Below are 25466 nucleotides of genomic sequence, written 5' to 3'. Positions count from 1 at the left end.
TTTTTTTTTTTTTGTCTTTTTAGGACCACACTTGCAGTCTATGGAGGTTCCCAGGCTAGGGGTGGAATTGGAGCTGAAGCTGCCAGCCTACTCCACATCCACAGCAACTTGGGATTCGAGCCTCATCTGTGACCTACACCACAGCTCACAGCAGTGCCGGATCCTTCACTGAGCAAGGCCAGGGACTGAAGCTGCGTCCTCATGGATAATGGTCAGATTCTTTTCCACTGAGCCACAATAGGAACTCCAGAAATAACTAGCTTTTAGAGCATTTTAATAATGATCCCATTTCTGGTATAGCTATAAAAAAACCCACATCCTATAAACCTTCCGTCATATACTGGGAAATGTTTTAATATGGTTACAGAACACAGAACTCATTTGTGTAAATGCCTGAGTTTAAGCCTAAATGCTTAAGTATATAGAAACTCAGGTGATTTGGAGTTAGAACTTCAGTATAACAGAGTAATAATTAATCTCTCTTTCCCCCAGAGATTAAGTAAATATTAAGGAAGAGCCATAAAGAATATGTCCATGAAGAATAGAGTGTACTCTGTGTGCATGTTAATTTTATTATTTATTTATATTTCAGGAAACATTTCACTTTCTCCTTGGACTTATAAAACCTAAGAACATAAAAGAATGCCAAGTCTGAACAGCAAAGATCTAGGGAAAAACTGATTAAAAGGCCCAAAGAGTTTAAGAAGAAGAATGTGTATCCTCAATCAACATAGTCTTTTTTTTTTTTTTTTTTTAAGTAGCTGAACTTCACAATTATTACACTGCTGTTTGACTACTCAACCCAGGACAAAAAAAGGCTATGTACTAGTTTGTGTATAAATTTACATGAAGATAGGCAACACTTAAACACAGACATTATCAACTTTTTTAGTAAAACAATATGTATCTATAGCAAAGTAAAATTTAGAACAGTTGAGTAAATAGTCACTTCTCTGTAATGAAAATACACATATTCACATTTTCCAGTTTATGACTATTTCTTTTTTCCCAGCAGAAGTACAGCTGTTGAAATCCAGCTTTTTCCCCACCAGAAATACAGTATGTTTCTTCAAACTCTCTGTTAGTTATGGGACATTACAACTAATTGTATGTGAAAAGGTACTTTATGTTGTTCATATTCTCATAAGGAAAAACACTCTCAATTTGACACAGAACATGAAGGAAGGTTTAGATTAACCTTTTCCACTCAAGGATTTGGGGTCTTTGTTTATAATACTTTATCTATTCCAAAGAATCATATACATATGGTGTGATGATGAAAATCATGAACTGAATTTTCTGAAACTGGCCTAGAGCTACTTAAATATATCTTGCAAAGGGGGGGGGGGGAAACAAAAGTACCCTGAAAACAAGGAATGCAGACTTCCTACACAATGTAATTTATTATCTGCCCATCGGTCTTTCTTGCTTAGGTTAATACAATACCACATGCTTTTCTAAAGTTTCAGACATTCATCTCTTTCAGTAATTTTCTATTATTTCTTTTAGATCATTAGCTGTAAAAAGCTTCAATGAATATAAGATCATATTTCTTCTTAATATACAATCTGTCATTCTCCCCAGAATTTCTATTAGCCCCTGGCTAATCATTTGATCACTTTTATCCTCTGTTTTAGCCTTAACTCTTTCGTTTTCAAATGGGAGTCCTATTTCATTAGATTCCATTCCAAAGAATCATGTATATTTCAAGAAATATGAACTCACCAAACATATGTTTCTCTCTGAAAAAAAGACCTCAGCATATAAGATATAATAAAACGTGTAAAACATTGTTTCTTTCTTAGAGAATGCTAGTGTTTATTTACACTGTTTCTTTCTTAGACAATGCTAGTGTTTGTTTTAAGAGCTACACAATCACAGAGCTCATGATGGGGAAAAACTCCACTGATTAAGCAAGTAAAACAAAGAAAGACATTATCCTTTTCAGTTTACCTTATTTTTTCCTAACCACAAATAAAGTTCCCTGCAAGGACTACTACCCTAATATATAATACAGAGAGAAACAAAAAAATTACTAAATATACACTAAGTTAGGAATACATCTTAACTACATTTACATAAAAAGAAATATCAGCTTAATTAAAGTGGAAATGTTTTAAAGATATAAAATCAGTAGGAATGCTCACATACCCATTGTTTTTAACCAAAAGGTTCACCACCTCCAGAAGCTGCCGGCCACACCTTTCACCCCATGTCTTCCATTAATGGCATAAGGAAGTGTTTAAGGACTTATCTTAGAGACAGGTCATAAGCAAGGCTTTGTAAATGATTTTTGCTGACATCAATACATAGCAGACGCCTAATACAAGACACACCATGCTGTACTCTAAATTAATAGCTTTAACAAGGTCATCCATGAGAGCCACGGTTCTAGTTAAGTGGGTCTGGCCTCCACACCACCCAAGCTAGAATTAGGGTAGAAGACATACCTTGATGACAGGTATTCAGCCATTACAAATCATTTAGTTTCACCACATTAACTAAATAGGTATTCTTTACTCCTTCTTTTAAACATAACTAATAGAACTCATTGTATGGAAACTGCCCTGGGAAGGAAATAAAAAATCTGTCAACTTAATCAAAACACAGAAGTTGAAAGCATTCTTTAAAAGCCATGTGGAGAAGCAACTGTTATATTAAGAAATGACTAAAACAGGGTAAAATCTGATTAGGCAATAGCAAGTAGTAAGGTATTAATATTGCTTGAGCTCATCATAAAGAGAAACACGTGAGTTGGGAGAATGGTGGCTGAGGAGAGAGCTGTCAGAAACAGAAAAGGGGAAAGTGCTCTGGAGGCAGAGAACCACCAGAAGAGAAAACATTCAGGGGGCTTGAGGTGCCTAGTCCAAGTGATTTGCAAGTTCTTTCCTCGTTTAACGTTCACCACAAACCTGTGAGGTAGATAGTATTTATTTCACAGGTGAAGAAATGGAGGCATGGAAGTAACTTGCCCAAGCTGGAAACAGTCATCTGGCTTGAGATATTTGCACTGTCAACTATTACACTATGAGAAAGCACCAAGGAGCAGAGTGAAGAAGAAATCCACCATAGCAAAAGAAAAATAAGAAATGTCTATCAAAAGGACCAGTTCCCAGAATCATTCGTTACTCTTTTTTCATCAGCATTTAAACAAAAAATTGCTTCCAAATGCTATTTAACAGTTCGGTTCAAAGAAAATGAAGAACTTCTACAACACAGTATTTGTTAGAAGCATTAAAAACTTAAAATGTTCATTTCACTTTGAGATACATTTTCCTTTTTTTTTTCTTTTTTCTTTTTTGTCTTTTTATGGCAGCATATGTTGGTTCCCAGGATAGGGATCCAACCTGCGTCCTCATGGATGCTAGTCAGGCTCATTAACTGCTGAGCCATGATGGGAACTCCTGAGATACATTTTCATTTCAGTTTTATAGTTGGTTTGGTGAAGTTATTAGTCAAGATTCCTAAGACAAGCTAAGGAGTTTCATGACAGGCCTCTACTGTATTGATTCTATTGCATCTGCAGCTGTTATTCTAGTTCAGAAGAGAATGTTTCCTATTCTCACATATTTGAGATATTAAAACTACAACGAAATTTTAAAAAATCAAAACAAAAACCAACCCCTCTTCCCCCAAACCCTGTACTCTCACAGGCTACTTTACTCAAGATTCCTTAAAAAGAGTTCTCATCATGGCTCAGAAGTTAGAGAACCTGACTAGCATCCATGAGGATACGGTTTCGATCCCTGGCCTCACTCAGTGGGTTAAGGATCCGATGTTGCTGTGAGCTGTGGTATAGGTCGCAGACTCAGCTCGGATCCTGTGTTGCTGTGGCTGTGGCATAGGCTGGCAGCTACAGTTCGAATTGGACCCCTATCCTGGGAACCTCCATATGCCATGGGTACAGCCCTAAAAGACAAAAACTGAAAGAAAAAAAAAAGACAAAGTTTCACTTGGGGTTTGGGTCTAAGAAACCATTAATTTATAAAAATAATTACCCTTTTTGTTAAACACTTAAAATACACATATGGAGATAAGATTACACAGATCTATTTTTAAAACAGAATGAGGTTTTCAGCACTTGGAAGAAGTGCAGCAACTTCTTAAAGGATTAGTCAGCCAGCTCTAAACAGATGTGCTATAGGAAGAAATAGTAGGTTTGCCTTTCCTTCTAAGAGAGATTCAGTTTTACTAAACACATGCTTTTAGTTATGGATAGTAACTGGTTTATTCTATTCAATGTATCTGCTAATCTGGTGTTCCTACTAAATGTCCAAAGCCACCGAAAGTCTATCCCCACTCAAAATAGTTCACAACACAATCTCTCTCCTTTTTCAAAAGGACTTAAAGAAAAAAAATCTGAAAGGGAGTTCCCATCGTGGCACAGTGGAAACAAATCTGACTAGGAACCTTGAGGTTGTGGGTTAGATCCCTGGCCTCATTCAGTGGGTTAAGGATATGGCATCGCTGAGAGCTATGATGTAGGTCACAGATGCAGCTCAGATTCTGCATTCCTGTGGCTGGGGTGTAGGCTGGCAGCTGTAGCTCTGATTGGACTTCTAGCCTGGGAACCTCCACATGCCTTGGTACGGCCCTAAAAAGCAAAAAAAAATTCTGAAAACAATGTCATTTCCCTAATTTATGCACAAATAGAAATTAAAATATATGGAGGGACTCCCTCCACCCCCACAACTCAAGGAAAATACATGTTTGTTTTGTCATTTATCAAGATTTTAAACTTGAATAAAAAATGACCAGAATATTTACCATTCTGAAAATCTTATACACTTCAATAAAATTTTTACTAAGAAATATTTCTCAAAACTTTTTTAAAGTGACAAGTTACCAGCAAATTTTGTCAAAGGAAGTACTTGTGAGAAAGACCCTTCTTCCCAATTTCCTTTATCTCCCCCATTCTAAAACTGCTTTCTAGAATTTCTGGACAATACTATTCAAGGTCTCCAGAAGCTTGCAGATTGACTACAGATGAGCTGACCAGCAGATGGCGTTGTAACAGCACGCCCAACCCGCGTTTCCCAGGAGACAGTACAAACAAGTAATTCTTCAGAATTCACTATCCTACCAAAAATATTTTTTTTCAGAAAGTAAAGCCAAATAGTTTTTAACTTAATATTAAATCACAGTTTTCAAAAATCTGAGCATTTGAAATTTTTATAGTTCTCAGTTGAGAATGATCTTATTTATATACGTTTCTGTTTATAAGATTTAGAAACTGTGATACTTGACCACATAAAAGGAGTGCTGAGTTTCTCTTAAAACTTAGATCTCCAAACTGAGGTGTTAATCAAGACAGCTAGAGTAGGTCTGTGGGAGCTCTGCTAGTCTGGAAAATCTGGGTCATTCTAGTAATTTCAAAAGGTTTCCGTATTTACTAATGTTTAGGGTTTTCCTTTCACAATCGTATAGCTGTGATTCAATCTTTAATCTCCTTTAAAGAACTGGAACATTAAAGAACTAAGGAAAGAACATGCTATCCATAGTGGCCCCTTCATATTTTATAAGAGGAAAAAAAGGATTTAAATACTCCTAGGAGCCACTCACCTTGCATTTTGATTTGGGCAAGATATAAAACCAGAAACAACATCAATTTACTTTTATCGTATACTTCTCAGAGTTAACAGGACTTCTTCTCAGCTTAACTGAAGATGATTTGGGGTTTACTGCTTGATTTCTGGGGATATTTTAGCCAACTGAGTGGTCTATCTCAAGAGTTTAAACACATGTGAAACTAACCACTTACCTTTGTTTTTAGAAAAAGAATCTCAATGCGACACAACTGGAGGAACTATGTGGAAACTACCTGTACTTACTTGCTCTCACAGTTCTTAATCCTTCTACTTGTAGTCCACTAAATTCAAACTCTCAGCCAGAGTTCTCTTCCCTATAACAGCATTAAATATTAAAACTTCCAGATGCTGCTTTTTTGACTTTGTGTCCAAGCAGCAGAGACTGTCAGCAAATGCTCCTCCAGGGCCTGAGGCAGTGGGCAGCTGGGGGCTCTCTCTGACTTGGCCTATTTTGGGCCCCTCATTCATTAGTGCTAAGAGGCAATCAGGAATCGCTTCTAAGTAGTATTTTACTATGTGGCTCTCCATTTTCCAAAGACAACTGTTTCCCTAACTCCAGAGTAAGAGTGTTAAATTTAGTGAGTCACATATTTTTCTATCTAAAGTTTAGAGATTTTTCAAAGACAGTAGATTGTTCCGGTCTATTTGTTAGACCACATTAGTGTCCTATGACTAATACTTGGTGTGTGATTGATACAGGGGAGAAGAAAAAGAGTTTACGTCAAGTTCTGATGGTAGATTCTTCCCTAAAGAAACCATATGCTCACTTATACATTCTGTGTGGTCTTCTCTTCCCAGTTGATCTTCCTTTTAAAGGGGTACCGCGTAAGCCAGATTTGCTGGCTTTTTCTTCTTTCCCTCTAACTCTTTACTTTCTTCCTATGATAAATAAGACTTACTAGATGCCTCCTATGTGCTAGGTATTTAAAGACATAAATAAATGAGCAATCTACTCAGATATATAGAATACAAAGACGTAGGGGATAAACTGAGTCTTACTAAAAGATTCATGCAACAAATATTGATCAAGAACAATTCATGATCATCTTGATTTTAAAGGTCGCAATTTCATTTTTTCTCACGGATTTGTCAGGGGTATAGAATCCCAAGAAAACTGAGAAATGTTTAAATGTTACAAAGAATAAAAGAATTAGGAAATATTAATTGAAGACATGATTACCTAACCTAAAAGCAGATTTCAAAATACTTTATTTTCTATTTTACATATATAAGATCTAAGTAGAGTTCCCGTTGTTGTGCAACAGAAACCAATCTGACTAGGAACCATGAGATTGCAGGTTCGATCCCTGGCCTCGCATAGTGGATTGAGGATCTGGCCTTGCCGTGAGCTGTGGTGTAGGCCAGCAGTTGTAGCTCTGATTAGCCCCCTAGCCTGGGAACCTCCATATGCCGTGAGTGCAGCCCTAAAAAGACAAAAAGAAAAAAAAAAGATGTAACTGTCCTTAATATTTTCAACCTTTTAATTTTTAAATTGTTCTAAACTATAAATCATTCTATGGGCTTTCAAGTTTCTTTCCATTATTTATTTCCCAAATTGTTTCTTTGAGGCAAAATCTTAGGCTTTTAAGTAGAATTTTTTAAATTGTCCCTTTCATTCAACAAATATTATTTATTGAGCTTCTCTACCAGAAACTAGGTCAAGTTAGGAAAACAAACGAAAACATCATTCCTATTCCCAGGTAGTTTAAAAAATCCATGATATTTTATCTTTTCAGAGCTTTTCAAACATTTACTGTATCAGAGAAGAAAGAACAAAGGCTTTAGAAGTAGACAGAGTGAGGCTGAGTCCTGGATTTATTAAGGGGTAAAGGGAAATAAGTCACTTATCCTCTCTGAGCACTGATCTCATCCTCTGTAAAAAAGAGGATAATATCATCTATCCTGAAGAGATGCTGTAAATATAATTTAAGTGTCCAGTGGAAGGCTTGACCTAAAGACAGTCTATCATATTATTTTTCATTTCTAGGAAATCGCTGAAAATCTGACCATTTATACTAATAATGAATATCCTATCTTTCAAAAAATGCTCTCTGACCTATATTATATATGCAGATAAGCACATAAGAAGTGCAAAATTTTAATGTGATGCTATACATTTCATATCATCTTATAAACAGCCAATGTATTTCCAGTGAATAAAGTCAAAATCAATTTTGAAGAAAAAGCATAAGTCATATGAACAACATATTAAAAGATCCTCCCAAATAAATATGCTGCTTCCTGTCATACACACATGGTTCAGTAACTGTTACGGGCTTCCACAAACCCAACTTATATTAACCAAGAAGCTACTTAATGCTGGAGTCCCTAGACTTTCACCTCAGAGGATCGGTAGCTGCCCTAAAAGGTAGTTCTAAGAACTGAGACTCCCCTTTCTGACAAAGAACAGCATCCATGAAAGCTTTTAGAGCAATAGTTGCTGACTTGTTAAAGATACCTAAGACCAAATCATCTTTCAAACCACATGTAACTCTCTCATGAAACTTTTCTGAAATAAAAATATTTTAATGCTCTAAAGTAATTAACAAGCCTATCAAAGTGCTAAATTAGAATGTGAATTTTGGGGTAAGAAGTGACATTAAGCTCCCTGCTTTTCCCATCCCATCCCCACAAGTTAGCAAAGAGGAAACTTGAAGCTGACAAGAATTTCCCCCACACTGGCTACTCAATGGCAGAGACTGGAGTAGATAGTATTCAAGGTACCTGACTTCCAACCCAGTGTTCTGCTCACAAGAGCACACAAGAACAAGCTTCCAAGTCTATGATAACAAAGGCATGATTTCTGTACCACTTGCTAAAACAAAAGGAAAAGGGTTTGGAAAATATGTTTGTTATTACTTAGTGGGTTCTAAAAAAATAAACTTATAACGAAAATCATGAGGCCATTACTCTAAAAACTAAATCAGCATTACCAGCTTTTCTGAATTTCAGGGATATTAAAAATTGTGGTGACTTCTTATAAGTCACTTTAAAAAAAAAAAGTTCTAATACAAGGCAAGCAAGCAAATCAACAAACTAAGAGTTGGAGGTAGTGATGATTTATCTGCCTCCCAAGGCAAGAATTCTTTCTACAACATTCTGACAATTGACCAACCAGCTCTACTTGAATGTTTTCAGGGATAAGGAGCATTTTCTTTTTTTTTTTTTTTTTATTTTTTTTATTTTCCCACTGTACAGCAAGGGGGTCAGGTTATCCGATAAGGAGCATTTTCAAAGGAAAGCTGGCCATCCCCATTATCACACAGCTTAGTAACAAAGGGATTGCAAATAAAACTAAACCAGCTTCATTGTAGCCTTCTACACATTAGAGTAGAAGCCTTCAGTCTCCTTTTCTCTTCTTGATAAATATATCTAGGATATTAAAAAATACTTGGAAATAGCACATACAAATCATATTCAGCTCCATTTAGTTTAAAGAAAAAAAAAAAGAAAAAGAAAAAGAAATTCCCGTCATAGCACAGTGGAATCAATCTGACTAGCATCCATGAGGACAGAGGTTCGATCCCAGGCCTCCGCTCAGTGGGTTAAGGATCTGGCGTTGCTGTGAGCTGCGGTGTAGGTCAAAGACACGGCCCGGATCTGGCATTGCTGTGGCTGTGACATAGGCCAGCCCCTACAGTTCCAATTCAACCCCTAGCCTAGGAATCTCCATATGCTGCAGGTGTGGCCCTAAAGAAACAAAAGAAAAAAAGGTTTATCAAGTCCCAGGTATTGTGCAAGGTTCTTAGAGTATAAAAAGAAATGAGATATATTCCTTGCCCTGTAGGAACTTACAATATAATAGGGAAGAAAAGTATATACAGAGATAACTTCAATCTAACAAGTAAGTGCTAAAAAGAGTCATGTACAATAACAGCTCCACACTAAATTAGAATACAAGTGAAGGATCAGGGTGAAGGATACAGAGATACAACAGCAGGCATTTTGCCACAATCACAAATTTAGATCCAAATTCCTGGGTTGAAAATTCTACAGAAAATATTAAACAGTATTTAAACCTAATCTAAACAAAATGTGATTAATAGTTTTTAGTAATCATATAGAGAAGAAAATGAGAGATTGAATATATCAAAATATACTTTTACATTAGCTGCCTAACAAGTGCACATTTAAACAATACATATTTGCAAAAATAAAATAAATTATTCCAAAGTAGATCTTAAAATCAACCGCTTATATAGAGTCAGAAGGGAAGAGACCATTAATGTGAAGAGGGAAGTAGTGTGTGTTAGAAAGAAATCATTTGGTATGACATCCAAGGAAACAATCTCCTGGTTCAATAACATTTTTTTTTCCAACGAAAATTCAAAGAATTAAAACATGAATGTTCATTCCAAAACAATGGCAAATGTAATTTATTATTGGAATGTTAATTTCTTCCTTAACCAAGAAACTCATTAAAAATGGAATTTGGTTGAACAATACTTAAAGTGAAATAGCTCCAACCTGTTGAGTGTCAGTAAAACTTTATTAAAGCTGTCATCTTTAAATTATTGTGAACTGCTATATATAAGAAATAAGATTAAAATTTCCTCTGACCACACAGTCTTGTATAAAATCCAAAGTACAAGTCAACCTCCTTTGTGTATTTAACTTAAAACTACTCACACTTACTTAGCATTCTAGTCGATGGTAAAAGAAAATTAGAACACTGTTCAGCACTATTTAACTTCTTTACAACATATATAAATGTGATTCCCATAGTATTTTGGATTCAAATGTTTAATATTTAATATATTTAGCCAACAGCTATTAATAATTAACAGTAATTTTTATTTCTACATAGTTCTTGATATCAGGATCAGTTTTTAATGGGAACAAGATTCAAGATAACTGTGAGAATGCTTTTTATTTGTCTCAAGTTTGTTTATTTTGTAAATGACATGGTCATTTTCAATTTCCTGGGTACAATAGGAGATTGCTTGTCCACACCTGATTGTTCACAGCCCATGGAACACCATTCCCTCTAAAGCAGTACCCGCCCCTGAAGGTGAGCAGAACAAAGTAGAGAGAGGGGAAATACTTCAGAATCACTTGAAAAGTTTTTCCAAGCTACCTCACCTCTATCACAACTACGGAAAGCCAATGTTTTATGATGGATGGCAGACCTAATAATAACAAGATTGAAACAAGGGTTTAGCTGCAACTAATGTTAGACACTGTGTCCCACCAAGGTTGCTAAAAAGGGTGTTGAAAAAAAAGAATAATGAGAGCAACACACAGGGTTTCTGAGATATGTATGTCTACAGAGGTTCAGGTACCCAATCACACCCAGAGAAAGGCAAGAAACCAAAGGGGATGTCATTGCCATCACATCCATGCAGAAGCAGTGTACTTTCAATTGCTTACCGCCAATATTCTGAATTATTATAGTGCCTGCCACCACCACCTACAAAAGAATAAATGCATTCAGAAGATGAAAGGGGAAATGATATAAAAAGATCAGTGGTTTATTAAAATCCAATAATGATTACTAAAAAACAGATGCAGAATTGAATTCGAGTGAAGGGAAACTGAAAAGAATACATTTTGCCAGCCATTTGTAATACATGAAACTAATATCATCACATAAAAAGCCTTTCTTTAATAGTTCCACAGTTACTATAAAGAACATGTTTTCCTGGCAGTCATTTTTAAACAGTTAAGAGTGTTAAAAAGCTGGCAATCAATGGTTATCAAAGTATAAAAAACTGAAATTGAATCTATCTGCTCTCATTCTCCCTTTGTTACTGGTTTTAGCACATTGTTTTGTTCACTAGACTGAGACAGCTTGAGGGGTGCTGTGCCAACGCTATATCGCATAAAAGGGAATAATGTAGTCTTCAGAATCTACCAGCTTGGCATACATCAAACCTTGAACATCCCTGTCCCAGGAATTAATAAAATCTACAGCAGAATGCTCTAGAGCCCACATATTCTCAGATCTGAAAACTCAAGCAAAATGTTTCCAACTCAATAAAATGAAGTGGGCTGAGTGTAAGACAATAGGAAGTAGTAAAGACTGTAATATATCAGAGAATTCCTCTGCTTTCAAAATGGGGCAGCTGCTACACAGATCTGGCCGGTTGCTGGCATGTGAGTATGTGAATCCAATGTAGCTAAACCTTCTCATTTTTGAAGGAAAGTCAACAATTGAAAGCTTTCAAAATGTCATAACTCTTAGCTGGTAATCAGTTAAAAAGAAAAAAGATTTGAGCCAAACAAAATATGCCTGAGGACTAAGTTCAGCCTGCAGGCTTGCTAGCTTGTGATCTGTGATCAAGATTCTGGGACAACTCAAGACAGCACTTTATCCACTCTAGGTAATTAGATGTACTCAGAGGAAATGATCCACATTCTGCTTCCACTTGGGTTTTTCAATTACTCAAATCCTGATGGATCAGTATCTCCAGTGCATGTTTGGAGCTGAGTGGCTATCTAAGATCAGTCAATCCTGCCAGAACTCAGAAGAAGTCCCCCTCCTTTCCCAGGAACCACATCAGTAACACAGCATGTGCCTGTCCTGGGAACAAACTACATTACTAAGATCCAGGGGCTTTGGGGTCTGCAAGCAGGGCTAATGGTAGAAAAATATGGCGAGATGTCTTTGAAGATGTAATAATTGCCATCTAATATTTTCCAGAAAAAATCTTTAAAAATCAACCCATTTAAAAATTAGTTCCAGGGGTTCCTGTTGTGGCTCAACAGAAATGAATCTGATTAGTATCCATGAGGATGCAGGTTTGATCCTTGGCCTCACTCAGTGGGTTAAGGATCTAGCATTGCCGTGAGCTGTGGTATAGGTCACAGAGGTGGTTTGGACCCTGATGTGCTGTGGCTCCAATTTGACCCCTAGCCTGGGAAGCTCCATATGCTGTGGGTGTGGCCCTAAAAAGACAAAAAAAAAAAAAAAAAAAAAAAAAAATTTAGTTTCAAAATGTCACTCACAATTATTTCTGGAAAGACATTTTTTGAACTTTTGTTCATATGCAATTGCATACCTTTCATATGCAAGTGATACTATCAGTCACACATGAAATTTGGATTTTTCTATTATATACTGCAAAAAGCAATAATATCAACTTATTGATGACTATCTTCTCATTTTTGCCTGAATTTATAATCTAGAAAGTCAGCATATCTATTTATCTATCTTTCTATCCATCTATCTCTCTTTTCAGCACCTTGCACAGTGCATGGCACATAGTATTTGCTCAATAATTGTTTGGTGAGTAAATAAATTCATTTATAGACAAAAATTTTTCCTTAAAAAGTTCAAAACACTTCAAAAATATTTAGCTTTCAGAATAGTGTTATCCTATCATGTGTCATACCCATATTCATATCATATCTGGAAAGAAGGAAACAGGTACGTTCCAACGCAACCGTCAAAGTTGGGAGAAAACAGTAAAGAAACAAACTCATTTACAGTATTCTGTCTGTGAACCTAAGAACCACATGCATACATTAAAATGAAAACATAACTATTCTAGAATTTTAGGAAAGGGTGACTCTCAATAATCTTTGCTCTTTTTGTAGACTCTACTGCTATCCAAGAAATGCAGGAAATAGTAATGTGAAATAACAGTGATGATGCTTAAAGTCATGTTTATAGATTATATTAAATTAATTGAAGCATTTTCTTATATAAACAACATTTTGTTCTTCTCCCTTGGTTAAACTAGATACAAGAAATTGAGGGAGTTCCCATTGTGGCCCAGCAGAAACAAATCTGACTGGTATCCATGAGGATGCAGGTTCAGTGGGTCAGGGATCTGGTGTTGCTGTGAGCTGTGGTGTAGGCCAGCAGCTATAGCTCCAATTCAACCCCTAGTCTGGGAACTTCCATATGCCAAAAGAGCATACAAATACAGCATCATTTTAGATTGAAAACAAAACAAAACCCCATAAACAACAGATTTATAAATGAAAAGAAAAATTCCTGTTTGGAACCAACATGTAAATGGTTTTTGTTCTTGTTTTTTAAATTTTATAGCCGCACTTGTGGCAAATGGAAGTTCCCAAGCCAGGGACTGAATCTGAGCCATAGCTGCAACCTACACCACAACTGTGGCAATGCTAGATCCTTTAATCCACTGCACCAGGCCAGGGATCAAACTCATGCCTCTGCAGCTACCCAACCACTGCAGTCAGATTCTTAACCCACTGCAGGAACTCCATAAATGGGTTTTAGAAATATGACAGCTCTTCAGAAATAAAAAATTACTAAAGCACTAAAAATAACATTTAACTCTTGATTATCTGTGGAAGAAGACAGTGCTTCCCCTATTAAATTAATTTAGTACACTGATCATAAATGAATGCCCAATCAATACTGTTGTTATTTCTCCTATTCTGAGAAGGAAAAGCAGTAGGTTTTGAATCTAAAGTCCTGTGGTGTAACATTGGCTCTATGCAATTGTGGACAAATTGGCCCCTTCACTTCTCTGGGCCTTAATTTCCTCATCTATAAATAAGGGATAAGCTAGATCAATTTTTAATACTATTTAGCTCTTAAATGACATGATCTTCTAATTATCAGGTTTTTTTTTTTTTTTTTTTTTTTTTTTTAAATTTTGTGGCTGCATCCATGGCATATGGAAGTTCCTGGGCCAGGGACTGAGTCCAAGCCACAGTTGTGACCTACCCCACAGCTATGGCAATGCAGAATTCTTTAACCCACTGCACCAGGCCAGGGATCAAAAGCACACCTCTGCAGTGACCCGAGCTGCTCCAGTCATATTCTTAACCCAGTGCACCAAAGTGGGAACTACCCTAATTATCAGTTTTTCATGCTATAAGTTTATTTTTAAAAATTTTTTTGCTTTTTAGGGCTGCGCCTGCGGCATATAGAGATTCCCAGGCTAGGGGTCAAATCAGAGCTACAGCTGCTGCCCTACACCACAGCCACAGCAATGCCAGATCTGAGATGCATCTGCGACCTACACCACAGCTCAGGGCAATGGAGGATTCTTAACCCACTGAGCAAGGCCAGGGATGGAACCCACAACCTCATGGTTCCTAGACACATTCATTTGTGCTGCGCCACAACAGGAACTCCAGCCATGCCATAAGTTTAACTCTGTGCTTCTGTCTTGTTATGTCTTCAAGGGGATTTACTCAGACATTATAATCAAACTTAATAAGGAAAACTTAAAACAGGCCATTGTTACTGATTTAAAATTATTCAACTCATCACTCTCCTTCATTAGGATAAAAAAATACTAAAAGATTTAAATGTTGAATTAAATTAATCAATACATTTTTAGGAAAATCATAGAGATTGCTTCTCTTTCTCTTCTGGCTCCCATCATTCTTCACTTTGGTTTCCTTTTATTCCTTTAATTTCTTTCTCCTACGTATTCTTGTTTCTCCTAACTGGAAATGAAGGAAAAAAAATACCTTTTTGGAATTTGGGCAGAGTGAGGAGAAAAAAAAAATTACCTTTCCAGGTAATCCAAATGCAAAAAGTCCAAGATCTTCATAAGACGTCACAGCTATTAAGAGAAATTATAATTGTTATTTTTACACAAAACTACTTGTGTGCCAAGTCTTACAGGAAAGAAAGCTAACCCACTACTGCCTTATAACTTGAATAGTGACACAAATTTTAAAGCAGAAGTAATGACTTCGGGAGGAAACCTAAAAATTTATGATCTATAAAGATAGCATCCTTTTAGATTAAGTAGAGTTTAGCAAATCCCAAGGCTGTCTAACAATTATTGAGGCTTCATTAATTCAAATAGAATAATTACTCAAGAACAATCCATTTCTCACTAAACAGTACTTGCAGACTACACTGTCCAAATGTAAATTTTCATTAGCAATAGCTCCTGAAAACTGCAGATATAAATAAAGCCTGATAAAGTACAAAAGTTGCACTACACTCTCAGAGACATTCACTTTTCCAGCTACCTAGGATATAATAATGTGCTCATGATAGAAAGAAGACCCTAATCCTGCAATTAGGGCACACATTTTCTTTTTCATCATAGGAGTATGAAATTACATTTTCTTTCCACATGTTCAAGAACTGTGGTCACTTTTTGAAAAAGACGCAAATTAAATGGCTTATAAAAACCAAATTTGTCCTCAGAGAATAAAGCTTCATGATCTAACTTGTGATGCCACTGGTGAAAATAAAAGAAAAACATTTATATAATATTATAAACTATAAGAAAACTGAAAAGTCTTTAACCTTACAGAGCTTAACACTAAAAAAAAAAAAAGGAGATTAGCATATACTTAGGTTTGATATATTAACACACATCTTCTACTGAGTCAAAGATATGGCTCATTATTTCTTAAAGCAAGTTTCTAACATCTCCTCTCAAAATATACATATATTTCCTTTTTTTAAATTGTTATTTCCCCCAACACACTTTTTTTTTTCCCACTGTACAGTATGGGGACCCAGTTACACATACATGTATACATAATTTTTTCTCCCATTGTCGTGCTTCGTTGTAAGTATATAGACATAGTTCTCAGTACATATATTTCTTTAAACTGCCACTAAATTAACAAATTCCTCTATGTTTTTACAAACAAAGTCCACTAGGTATGTGAAACTAAGCATTTTGAAAACCATATTTAGTCTTTATATGTTGTAACTACGAAGACAGAAAGAAAACAATGAAATGCTAAAAAATTAAGTTTTACTAACAAAGATCAAAAAATTTAAACATTTTAAACTTTATAAAAAAACTTTATTATCAGAGTTCATCAAAGAATTTAGAAACTTTCTGGATGACACAGTTATTTTTTAAAAAGTATTTACATACTGCTCAACAGTGGACAATGACAATTTAGTTTTGAATTTGAAATACATAATTGAATTATAAGTAGGAATCTTTATGCTTTAACAATGAAAGACTTCAATAATAATCTAAGGGGGTAGATTGTGGATATATTTTAGAACATAAAATTAAAAAGCAGAGTTACAAAACTAAGAACAGGAATTTTTCCTCCAACATGAAATGCCAAATTTTCCTTTTCGAATATGCATATTCTACATGAAGGTCACCCCCAAAATAATTATTTTATCAGTAAATCTTTATTAGTTTAATGTCCTCAAACACAAGTGATATTGCTATATAGGGGCACAATTTCTTATTACATTCAAAGCCTTGGTATAAAATCAGAAAATTCTCTAAATGTTAGCTTCTAATTTGACATTAAGAAGGTAATTTTGTTATATATTTATATGTATATAAACCATCTCCAGGAGGTCTCTGATCTACTACTATGAGGCAGGAGATTAAAGGAACACCATTGTTCATTTTCAGGATCCCTCTTTCATAGTATAGTTGAAAGTGTTCTTTCTTTAAAAAAAAACTTTCCTTCTAAGGACTTATAGCAAGGAAGCTTTTCAGTGTTATATACGGAAAAATAACAATGAACTAGTTTTCATTTTTTGTTTGTTTTTTTAAGGCCCACATCCTTGGCATATGAAGTTCCCAGACTAGGGGTCAAATTGGAGCTGCAGCTGCCAGCCTAGTCACAGCCACAGCAATGAGGGATCCAAGCCACATCTACAACCTATACCACAGGTCACAGCAATACTGAATCCTTAACCCACTGAGTGAGGCCAGGGATCAAACCTGCATCCTCATGGATACTAGTCGGGTTCACTACCACTGAGCCACAAGGGGAACTCCAAAAAGTACAGACTTTTAAATGGAGACTGACTACTATGTTCAAACCCTAATTCTATATTTCAAGTCAGCAGGTCTGGCTAGTCATTCAACTCTGTCACATTACTGCTTTAATGTTGCAAAAATTAGAAGTATCTTTCCATGTCTGAGACATGAATATGAATAATGACTTCTAGCTTACCATCAAGGCTTTACTAAAATAAAATATGTACACAGTCAGCCAAATGCTCTATCTCCACATATTCACTTTTTAATGGTTTTCTGGATCATCCTGACATATAAACCAAAACAACATTAGTGAAACAGTTTAAAAATTCTGTTCATTTGGACAGTTAAGATGCTGGAACAGTGTAAACTGTAACTGACTTTGGAATGCAACTTCAACAATGAACTTTAAAATATTTATAACATTTGACTCCTAGTTCTTGCATCTTAGGAAATAAGACTAAAATCAGATAAATGACTATATGCAAAGATACTTATTATACATTATTTGCACTGAAAAAAAGACTACCAAAACTCTCTACAATGGTAGTTAAGTAAATTATGGCAGGTATAACTAGTAGAACAATTTATAGTCATTAAAAACTGTTTAAAATAACATGAAAAATGTCAATATTAAGTGAAAAACATAGGATTTGATTGGGTATGATCTATAAAGCAAAACACATATGATTGATGTTTCAGTATCTTATAACATGAAAGATATTTTGAGAGCTATCATATTGAAATGTGGTGATGACTAATAGCATATTCTTTCAGAAGAGGAGTAATTTGAAATTAATTTTGCCTTTTACAGGAATTCATATAAGCAGTACTTGGCACAATCCTCATTAAATAAATAACAAAAAGGACTCATTAGCAATCTATTTTAGGAAATTATTTTTTGATAAAGAAATCGATGCTGTCTTTGAAGGGGTGGAAAGGTTGTCTTAATTGAGTAAATTGAGGAAATTTTTCTTCTTTAATGTACCATCAAGGCTTCACCTCAGTGCTATTTTGGCTAGACCAAGTGTTTGACCTCCACAGGAATCATTTGGAAAGCTCATTCCCATGAAGTAGTGGAATATTTCCAGCTAGTTACTCCAGTGTTCTGTCTGCTTTGCATTTTTTCCTCAATGAAATAGGACAATTAATAAACTCCAGTTACAGTACAAAGCCCAAGTCTCAGCAGCAGCAATATTATCTTTGGAACTGGATTGAGGGAGTTATTCAAATACAGTTCAACTCTCAGAAAGCAGGCCATTTGGAATGCACCTTTATTTTGAAATTCTTTTCTTTTTCATGTTTTCCTTCATTTTCCTCTTGTCTTTTTTCTCCCTAACAGTGTCATGCAGGTCATTCATTTGTTGATTTATCATCACTTGTGATCTTCCTTAACATGTATTTAAATGTCAGTTTACCAACTAAATGTGGCATTATTTTAGAGCACCAGATGTAGTAAAAGGAGCTGGAATGCTAGAGTACTAGGATCATTCTCCTTCCATTGTCAGAGAGGCTGAGACAGTGCAGGCACAGAAAAAGTTCCAGGATGCCAACATACTGCTTCATCCTTCAGTGAACAAGACTTACATAGTCATACCCTATAAATGTTATTCATTGGTTTTCGACTTTAGACTCAGGCATAAAATGTGAATGACTACAAAACAGAAGATAAATATTGTCAACCTTGATGATGTCAGCAGTAGGACCACAGGAAACAGGAAGAGAACAGGTGAAAGAAAGCACAGGAGCATGAATACATAGAACACAGCAGAGCCAAGAGACACCAGCCAAAGTCTATGAAATGAAAATAAATGTTTACATGTATTGTTCATGGTTACAAATAATCAGTGAAAGAATTATTGAATACAAACTAATGAAAATGAGAAGGGGGAAGAATTAGCATACCCTAGCTAAATCTTCACCTTTCACAATAAAGTATCAACAGATAATCTCTTAAATCAATAAACAGCAAAAAAATACTTTTTAGACTTAGGAAGGTGACTCCACAAAAGAATTAAATACAAAAAGCCAAAACTTGCTAACTGTGGGAAATGGAACTAAAGTGGGCAAGAGAGGGTGGGGAAGAGCTGTAAGTTCTCCTGAATAAGTGCTCATGCACATACACACATGTACATACATGGTGCGACCACAATTACCTTGATGAAAATAAAAGAGGTTAATTTAAAAGTATGTTTAACCTGGAGTTCCCATTGTGGCTCAGTGGTAATGAACCTGACTAGTATCCAAGAAGACAAGGGTTTGATCTCTGGCCCTGCTCAGTGGGTTAAGGATCCAGCGTTGCCATGAGCCGTGGTGTAGGTCACAGATGTGGCTTGGATCCCTCATTGCTGTGACTGTGACTAGGCTGGCAGCTGCAGCTCTGCTGCAGCTATCCTGGGAACTTCCATATGCCATGGATGCAGCCCTAAAACGACTAAAATCCTGCAGAGATTCATGCCCATCCTTCCCTGAAGCCCAATAACAAAAAGCTACAGGAAACATTCTGACACCAAGGCATACAACCTGGGGAATCACTACAAGAGCACGGGATGCACAGAATCTAGCCTAGGGTTTCTCATCTGGGCCACTGCTGACATTTGTGGTCCAGATAATTCTTTGCAGTGGGGAACTATCCTACACACTGCAGGATGTTTAGCACCTTCCTTGGTTTCTACTCACTAGATGCCAGTAGTACCTCACCCTGCTCCCAGATCCTCAGCTGTGACAATCAGAAATGTCTCAGGAGTTCCCTAGAGGTTAGTGGTTTGGATTTGGCACTTTCACTGCTGCATCCTGAGTTCAATTCCGGGTCTGGGCACTGAGATCCAACATCAAGCTGCTGCATGCATGGCCAAAAGAAAAAAAAAAAAAGGAAAGAAAAGAATGAAATGTTTTTAGGCACTGCCAAATTCCCCTGGAGGAGAAAAGTCAAGACAAGTAGACACTACTTTCTCCCAGAAAGGCTGAGACAAGAACACCAATCCAGGAAGACAGTCACATAAGCAGCCCACTTAATTAACTGTGAGAATACTGAACCATGTTCACTAATCAAAAGAAGAAAAAGATATGAAATCATATATAGTTTGGACAACCATCATTCCAAATAAAGAATATTCACAGAGGGTGCTGAGATGGGAAATAGGAATCTACTGTCTTTCAGTTCGTTTCAATCTCCTGTGCTCTCATGGTGAGAGCATCTCACAGTGCTGGATGGGATTCGTCAGGACCTGAAAGCAACCCATATCCTTCCCACAGCACCGAGACGAATGCTGGTGAAAAATAAAAGCCTCTCAGCTTCATTGAGAAATGATATCTTAGCAACCAACATGTTGTGTAAATGTTGTACACTCTATTTTATAAACTATGCAAGAAATCTCAAAGGTATTTGACTCTGTCATTTTTGCCCTGTGAATTAATTTTGGAGCTTTTAAAATAGAATTCCTCTGTAGCTCTAACACATCCATCCATTCATCACCCATCTAACCCGCTTTAATTAACTACCCTCTTTATGTCAAGCTCAGATTGGTAGATGGTGAAAAAACAATGGTTAATGCTAAATTTTCCAAGAATACAATTACTATATAAATGGTTTTGTTTTGTTTGGAACTTTGCCCCAAACTGTTAACTATTTAGGAAAATCACATTGCCAACAGCATTTATTTTGTTTTTGTTCCTCCTTTACTTTGCTATATGGCAATATGTTATGTATAAGCAGTGTATTAGCTCTGATGGCTGCTGTAACAAATCATCACACATTTGATGATGACTTAAAACAACAGAAATTTATTATCTCACAGTTCTGGAGGTCAGAGGCCAAAATCAGTTTCACTGAGTCAATATCAAGGTGGCAGCAAGGCCACAATCCCTCTAGAGGCTTTAGAGAATATCTATTCCTTGCCTCTTCTAGCTACATGTGACACCTGGCAAGACTTGATTTGTAGCCAAATCACTCCCATCTCTGCCTTTATGGTCATATGTCCTTCTCCACTTTTGTCTGTGCTCTTTGTGATACACATTATTGCACCACTGAGTCCACCAGGATAATCTCCCCTACAAAGTCCTTTTTTGCCATATGAAGTAACATTCAAAGGGATTAGAATCTTGATATCTTGGGGGCGGGGGGACATTATTCAGCCCACGACAGGTAGTTTGTAATATCTACTTTCATTTTAGATAGTAAAGGGAGCATTTAGAAATTTCTTAAATAAAATGGGGGTGCTGCAATGCAAATCACTGCTCTAAAGGGTTTACATTAAAAAAGCAAAATGGGGAGAACAAGGAGCCATTTTATTCCTTGTTTATTTCCTCACCACTGCTAACAATTAAAATCCTCATAAAAGAACTGTAACTTTACTTTAGGAAGAGGAAGATAAGGGATTATGTTCCCTCTCAGTGGGCTCTAAGAAGAACCAAAATTCATTTTGGAAGCAACAAGTGGTGAATTCCAACAACCACCTTGATCCTTTTTTCAGCCACCTCGGTGGCTTCTCACTGCCTCAGCAAAAACTCCAAATTCCTTAGGGTATGACACCTGTCTATCTCTTCAGTTCCATTTTCTCCTTTGTACCTTATGCATAAATAATAGTAAATTATTTTTAGTACCTTGAATAAAATATTTACTATATACCTTTATATATGCTAGGATATTTTCTCTTGTCTTATCTGCCAGTCAAATTCCTTTTGAGCTCAATCCTCCAGGAGCACTGACTGGCTCTCACCACCCTGACCCAGACAAAGCAAAACATTCCCTCCTCTGAGCTATCACTGTACCTTGCACATGTTTAAATTATCACACTACTTTATAAATTATTTGCTTATGTATTTGTCTCCCCTTTTAGATGAAGAGATTACTTAAGGGAAGGAAATGAGTCTTACTTAATTCTGTATTCCTAATAGATACAATATAGGATGAATGAGTGAAGCTCTATCCTAGGCTTCAGTGCTAGGACTTGTCCATCTACTTCTACTTCGAAGTCCACATATCCACAACTGAACTCATTTTTATTTTTAATTGACATCTCTTGCTATGTTCTTATGTCCATTAATGACACTACACTAATCCAGTGGCCATGCCAGACATCTGGGAGATACCTTCAAATATCTCCTCCACAGTCAGACACCAGTTCCTCTCAGGTCTAACTTCCCCATGTTCCTTCACCTGTTCCTTTTTCTTTTATTCTCCTTGTCAATACCTTGTTTCAATCTCCCACTGTTTGATTCTTAGACTTTTTTAATAGCCAGACCTAACTGCTAACCTACCCAGGTATTGTTAGTACAAATTAATGTTAAAGAGACAAATGAGAAAGGCACTTCCTTTAGGAAGAAAAAAAAGAAAAGGGTTTCCATCTGGAACACAATCCTGAAGGCAAACAAGGCCTGGAGAGCTGACTGTGCCTTTGTGAAAGAACTGTTCCAATCTGCAAGTGGCTCTTGGATCTGGATCTCAGCTGTTGTCCTGGGAATTCCCTCTACTTCTCCCATGTGCTAGATTCCCTATTATTATTATTGTTTATTTTTTTTTTTTTTGGCACGCCCTAATTTTGGTAAATGGCATCCTCCACTGTTCATTAAGTAAGAGTGAAAGGAAATAATTTTTTTAGCCCTTGCATGTATGAAAATGTCATTATTCTACCTACATTCATAAATGATAGTTTGGCTGAGTATAGACATTTATATTGAAATCATTTTCTCTAAGAATTTTGAAGCTATTACTTTATAGTCTTCTTTTTTTTCTTTTTTTTTTTTTTTGGTCTTTTTAGGGCCGCACCCATAGCATATGAAGGTTCCCAGGCTAGGGGTCGAATCAGAACTATAGCTGCCAGCCACAGCCACAATGCCAGATCCGAGCCACATCTGCAACCTACACCACAGCTCACGTCAACACCTGATACTTAACCCACTGAGCAAGTCCAGGGATCAAACCTAAGTCCTCATGGATGCTAATCAGATTCATTTCTCCTGAGCCATGATGGAAACTGCTAGTCTTCTTACTTATAGTACTTCCTGATAAGCCTTTTCGCTATTATAATTTTTGATTATTTGTATGAGAATTTTTTATTTGCTTCTCCTCTCTCAAAGCTTTTAGTATTTTTCTTATTTTTCACAATATCTTGCAATGGATTTTTTTTTTAATGGCCACACCTGCAGCATATGGAAGTTTCTGGGCCAGGGACAGAATCCAAGCCACAGCTACGACCTATGCCACAGTTGCAGTAATGCCAGATCCTTTAACCCACTGTGCCAGGCTGTGCCTCTGCAGCAACCCAAGCCACTGTAGCTGGATTCTCAACCCACTGCACCATAGCAGGAACTCTTTGGTACGAATTCTTTTACAATTATTATAATTACTGGTTACCAGGAAGAGTCCTTTCAATCTGGAAACTAATTTCCTCCAGTTATAAAAACTTTGTTTGTATCATTTTGTTGATAGTTTTCTACCATCTAGTTTTTTTCTCCTCTCTTTTCATGGAATTCCTATTATTGTATGTTGAACGTCCCAGACCGATCCTCTCATTTTCTTTTATTCTCTCCCATTTTCATTCGTTTTCTCCCTATACCCTTTAAATAATTTCTTGTTCTTGTTTCAAAGATGCAATATCTTCTTAGTTCTCTGAAGCTATTAAATAGTCATTTTTTAAGTTTTCATTTGATCTCTGCATTCTTCTTCCTCGTTTCCTCTGAGTTTGTTACTTTCCATGTAATTTTTTTTTTTTTTTGGTCTTTTTGTCTTTTGTCTTTTTTGTTGTTGTTGTTGTTGTTGTTGCTATTTCTTGGGCCGCTCCCATAGCATACGGAGGTTCCCAGGCTAGGGGTTGAATCGGAGCTGTAGCCACCAGCCTACGCCAGAGCCACAGCAAGGCAGGATCCGAGCCGTGTCTACAACCTACACCACAGCTCACGGCAACGCCGGATCGTTAACCCACTGAGCAAGGGCAGGGACCGAACCCGCAACCTCATGGTTCCTAGTCAGATTCGTTAACCACTGCGCCACGACGGGAACTCCCCATGTAATTTTTAAACAGACTTTTACAGCGGTTTTCTGAGTAGATGGTACATATAGTTCTCATATGCCCTCTACCCCACACAACGATAGCCTCTCCCACTATCAACACCCTCCACCAGAGTGGTACATTTGTTACAGCAGTGACTCTATATTGATAATCATTATCACCCTAAGTCCACAGTTTATAGAGTTCACTCTTGGTATTGTACATTCTATGGGTTTTGACAAATGAATAATGACATAAAGCTACCAGTATAGCATCATACAGAATAGTTTCAATGCCCTAAAAATCCGCAGTGCTCTACCTATTCATTCCTCCTCCCTCCCTAACCCCTGGCAACTATTGATCTTTTCACTATCTTCATAGTTTTGTCTTTTCCAGAATGTCATATAGAGGGACTCATACAGAATGCAGTCTTTTTAGATTGGCTTCTTTCACTTAGCAATATGCATTTATAAGGTTCTTCCATGTCTTTTCATGGCCTGATATCTCATTTCTCTTTAGTGCTGAATAATCTATTCTCTGGATGAGCTACAGTTTATCCATTCACCTACTGAAGGACATATTAGTCGCTTCTAAGTTCTAGCAACTGTAAATAAACCTTCCATGTACAGGTTTTTGTGTAGACATAAAGTTTCAACTCACAAATGCTGAATCAAAGGGTAACCTCTATAACTTTTCACCATGGTCTGCACAATTGTTTTGTCAACATTTTACTTTCAAAATTATAGAACAGATACTTTCTCACATTTAAAACTTGCATTTGAAGTGTAAGGGGAAAAAAAAAGAGAGAGAGAGAGTTTAGAATACCTCCAAGATCTTTGGCCTGAGCAACTAGAAGGAAGACTTACCATTTACTTAGATGAGTAAAGAGCGGGAGGTAAAACTGGCAGTACAAAGATAGAGAGTGTGATAAATTTGAGATGTATATTAGATATCTAAGTGGAAGTGCCATGGAGGAAGTTGGATAGGAGACTGAAATTCAAGGGAAGAGATCCAAGCCGGAGTATAAATTTGGGGGCCATCATGAGCCCAAGAACATAGAAGAAAAAAGATCAGAGGAATAGTCTCAGGGTAATCCATTGTTTAGAAGAAGAGATGAAAATGATCCATCAGAAGAAAAGAGTGTCCTATGAAATAGGAAGAAAACCCAGAGAGTGTTAATAAGTGTTTTTACAGAGGAAGGTGTGATCAACTGTGTTAAATGCTGCTGAACAATCAGCTAAGATAAA

General features: G+C 36.5%; 1 protein-coding gene across 11 annotated transcripts in view; it reads right to left on the bottom strand.

Annotated features, from left to right (window-relative positions):
* SLC38A6 (solute carrier family 38 member 6) overlaps positions 1-25466 on the bottom strand; it is a 64623-nt gene that overhangs the window by 30656 nt on the left and 8501 nt on the right. For 5 of the 11 annotated variants that reach the window (XR_014825456.1, NM_001267849.1, XM_084992277.1 and 2 more), the window contains 2 exon segments: positions 15033-15085; positions 10959-10998 (listed from right to left, as the gene is read on the bottom strand). The exons of 2 other annotated variants lie outside the window; for them this stretch is intronic. Coding sequence is in view for 1 of the 9 variants with exons in the window: in NM_001267849.1 (NP_001254778.1) it covers positions 10959-10998; positions 15033-15085 (93 nt within the window). In the remaining 8 variants the exon portion in view is untranslated. 11 annotated transcript variants of the gene reach the window in all.

The sequence above is a fragment of the Sus scrofa genome, chromosome 1, assembly GCF_054392235.1.
Source record: "Sus scrofa isolate SSC_HxYL_T2T_F1_AM1 chromosome 1, Sscrofa_HxYL_maternal_Yorkshire_Landrace_v2.0, whole genome shotgun sequence".
Lineage (NCBI taxonomy): Eukaryota > Metazoa > Chordata > Mammalia > Artiodactyla > Suidae > Sus > Sus scrofa.
The sequence above is the reverse complement of the archived record's forward strand: the minus strand, read 5'-3'. Positions and strand labels throughout refer to the sequence as shown.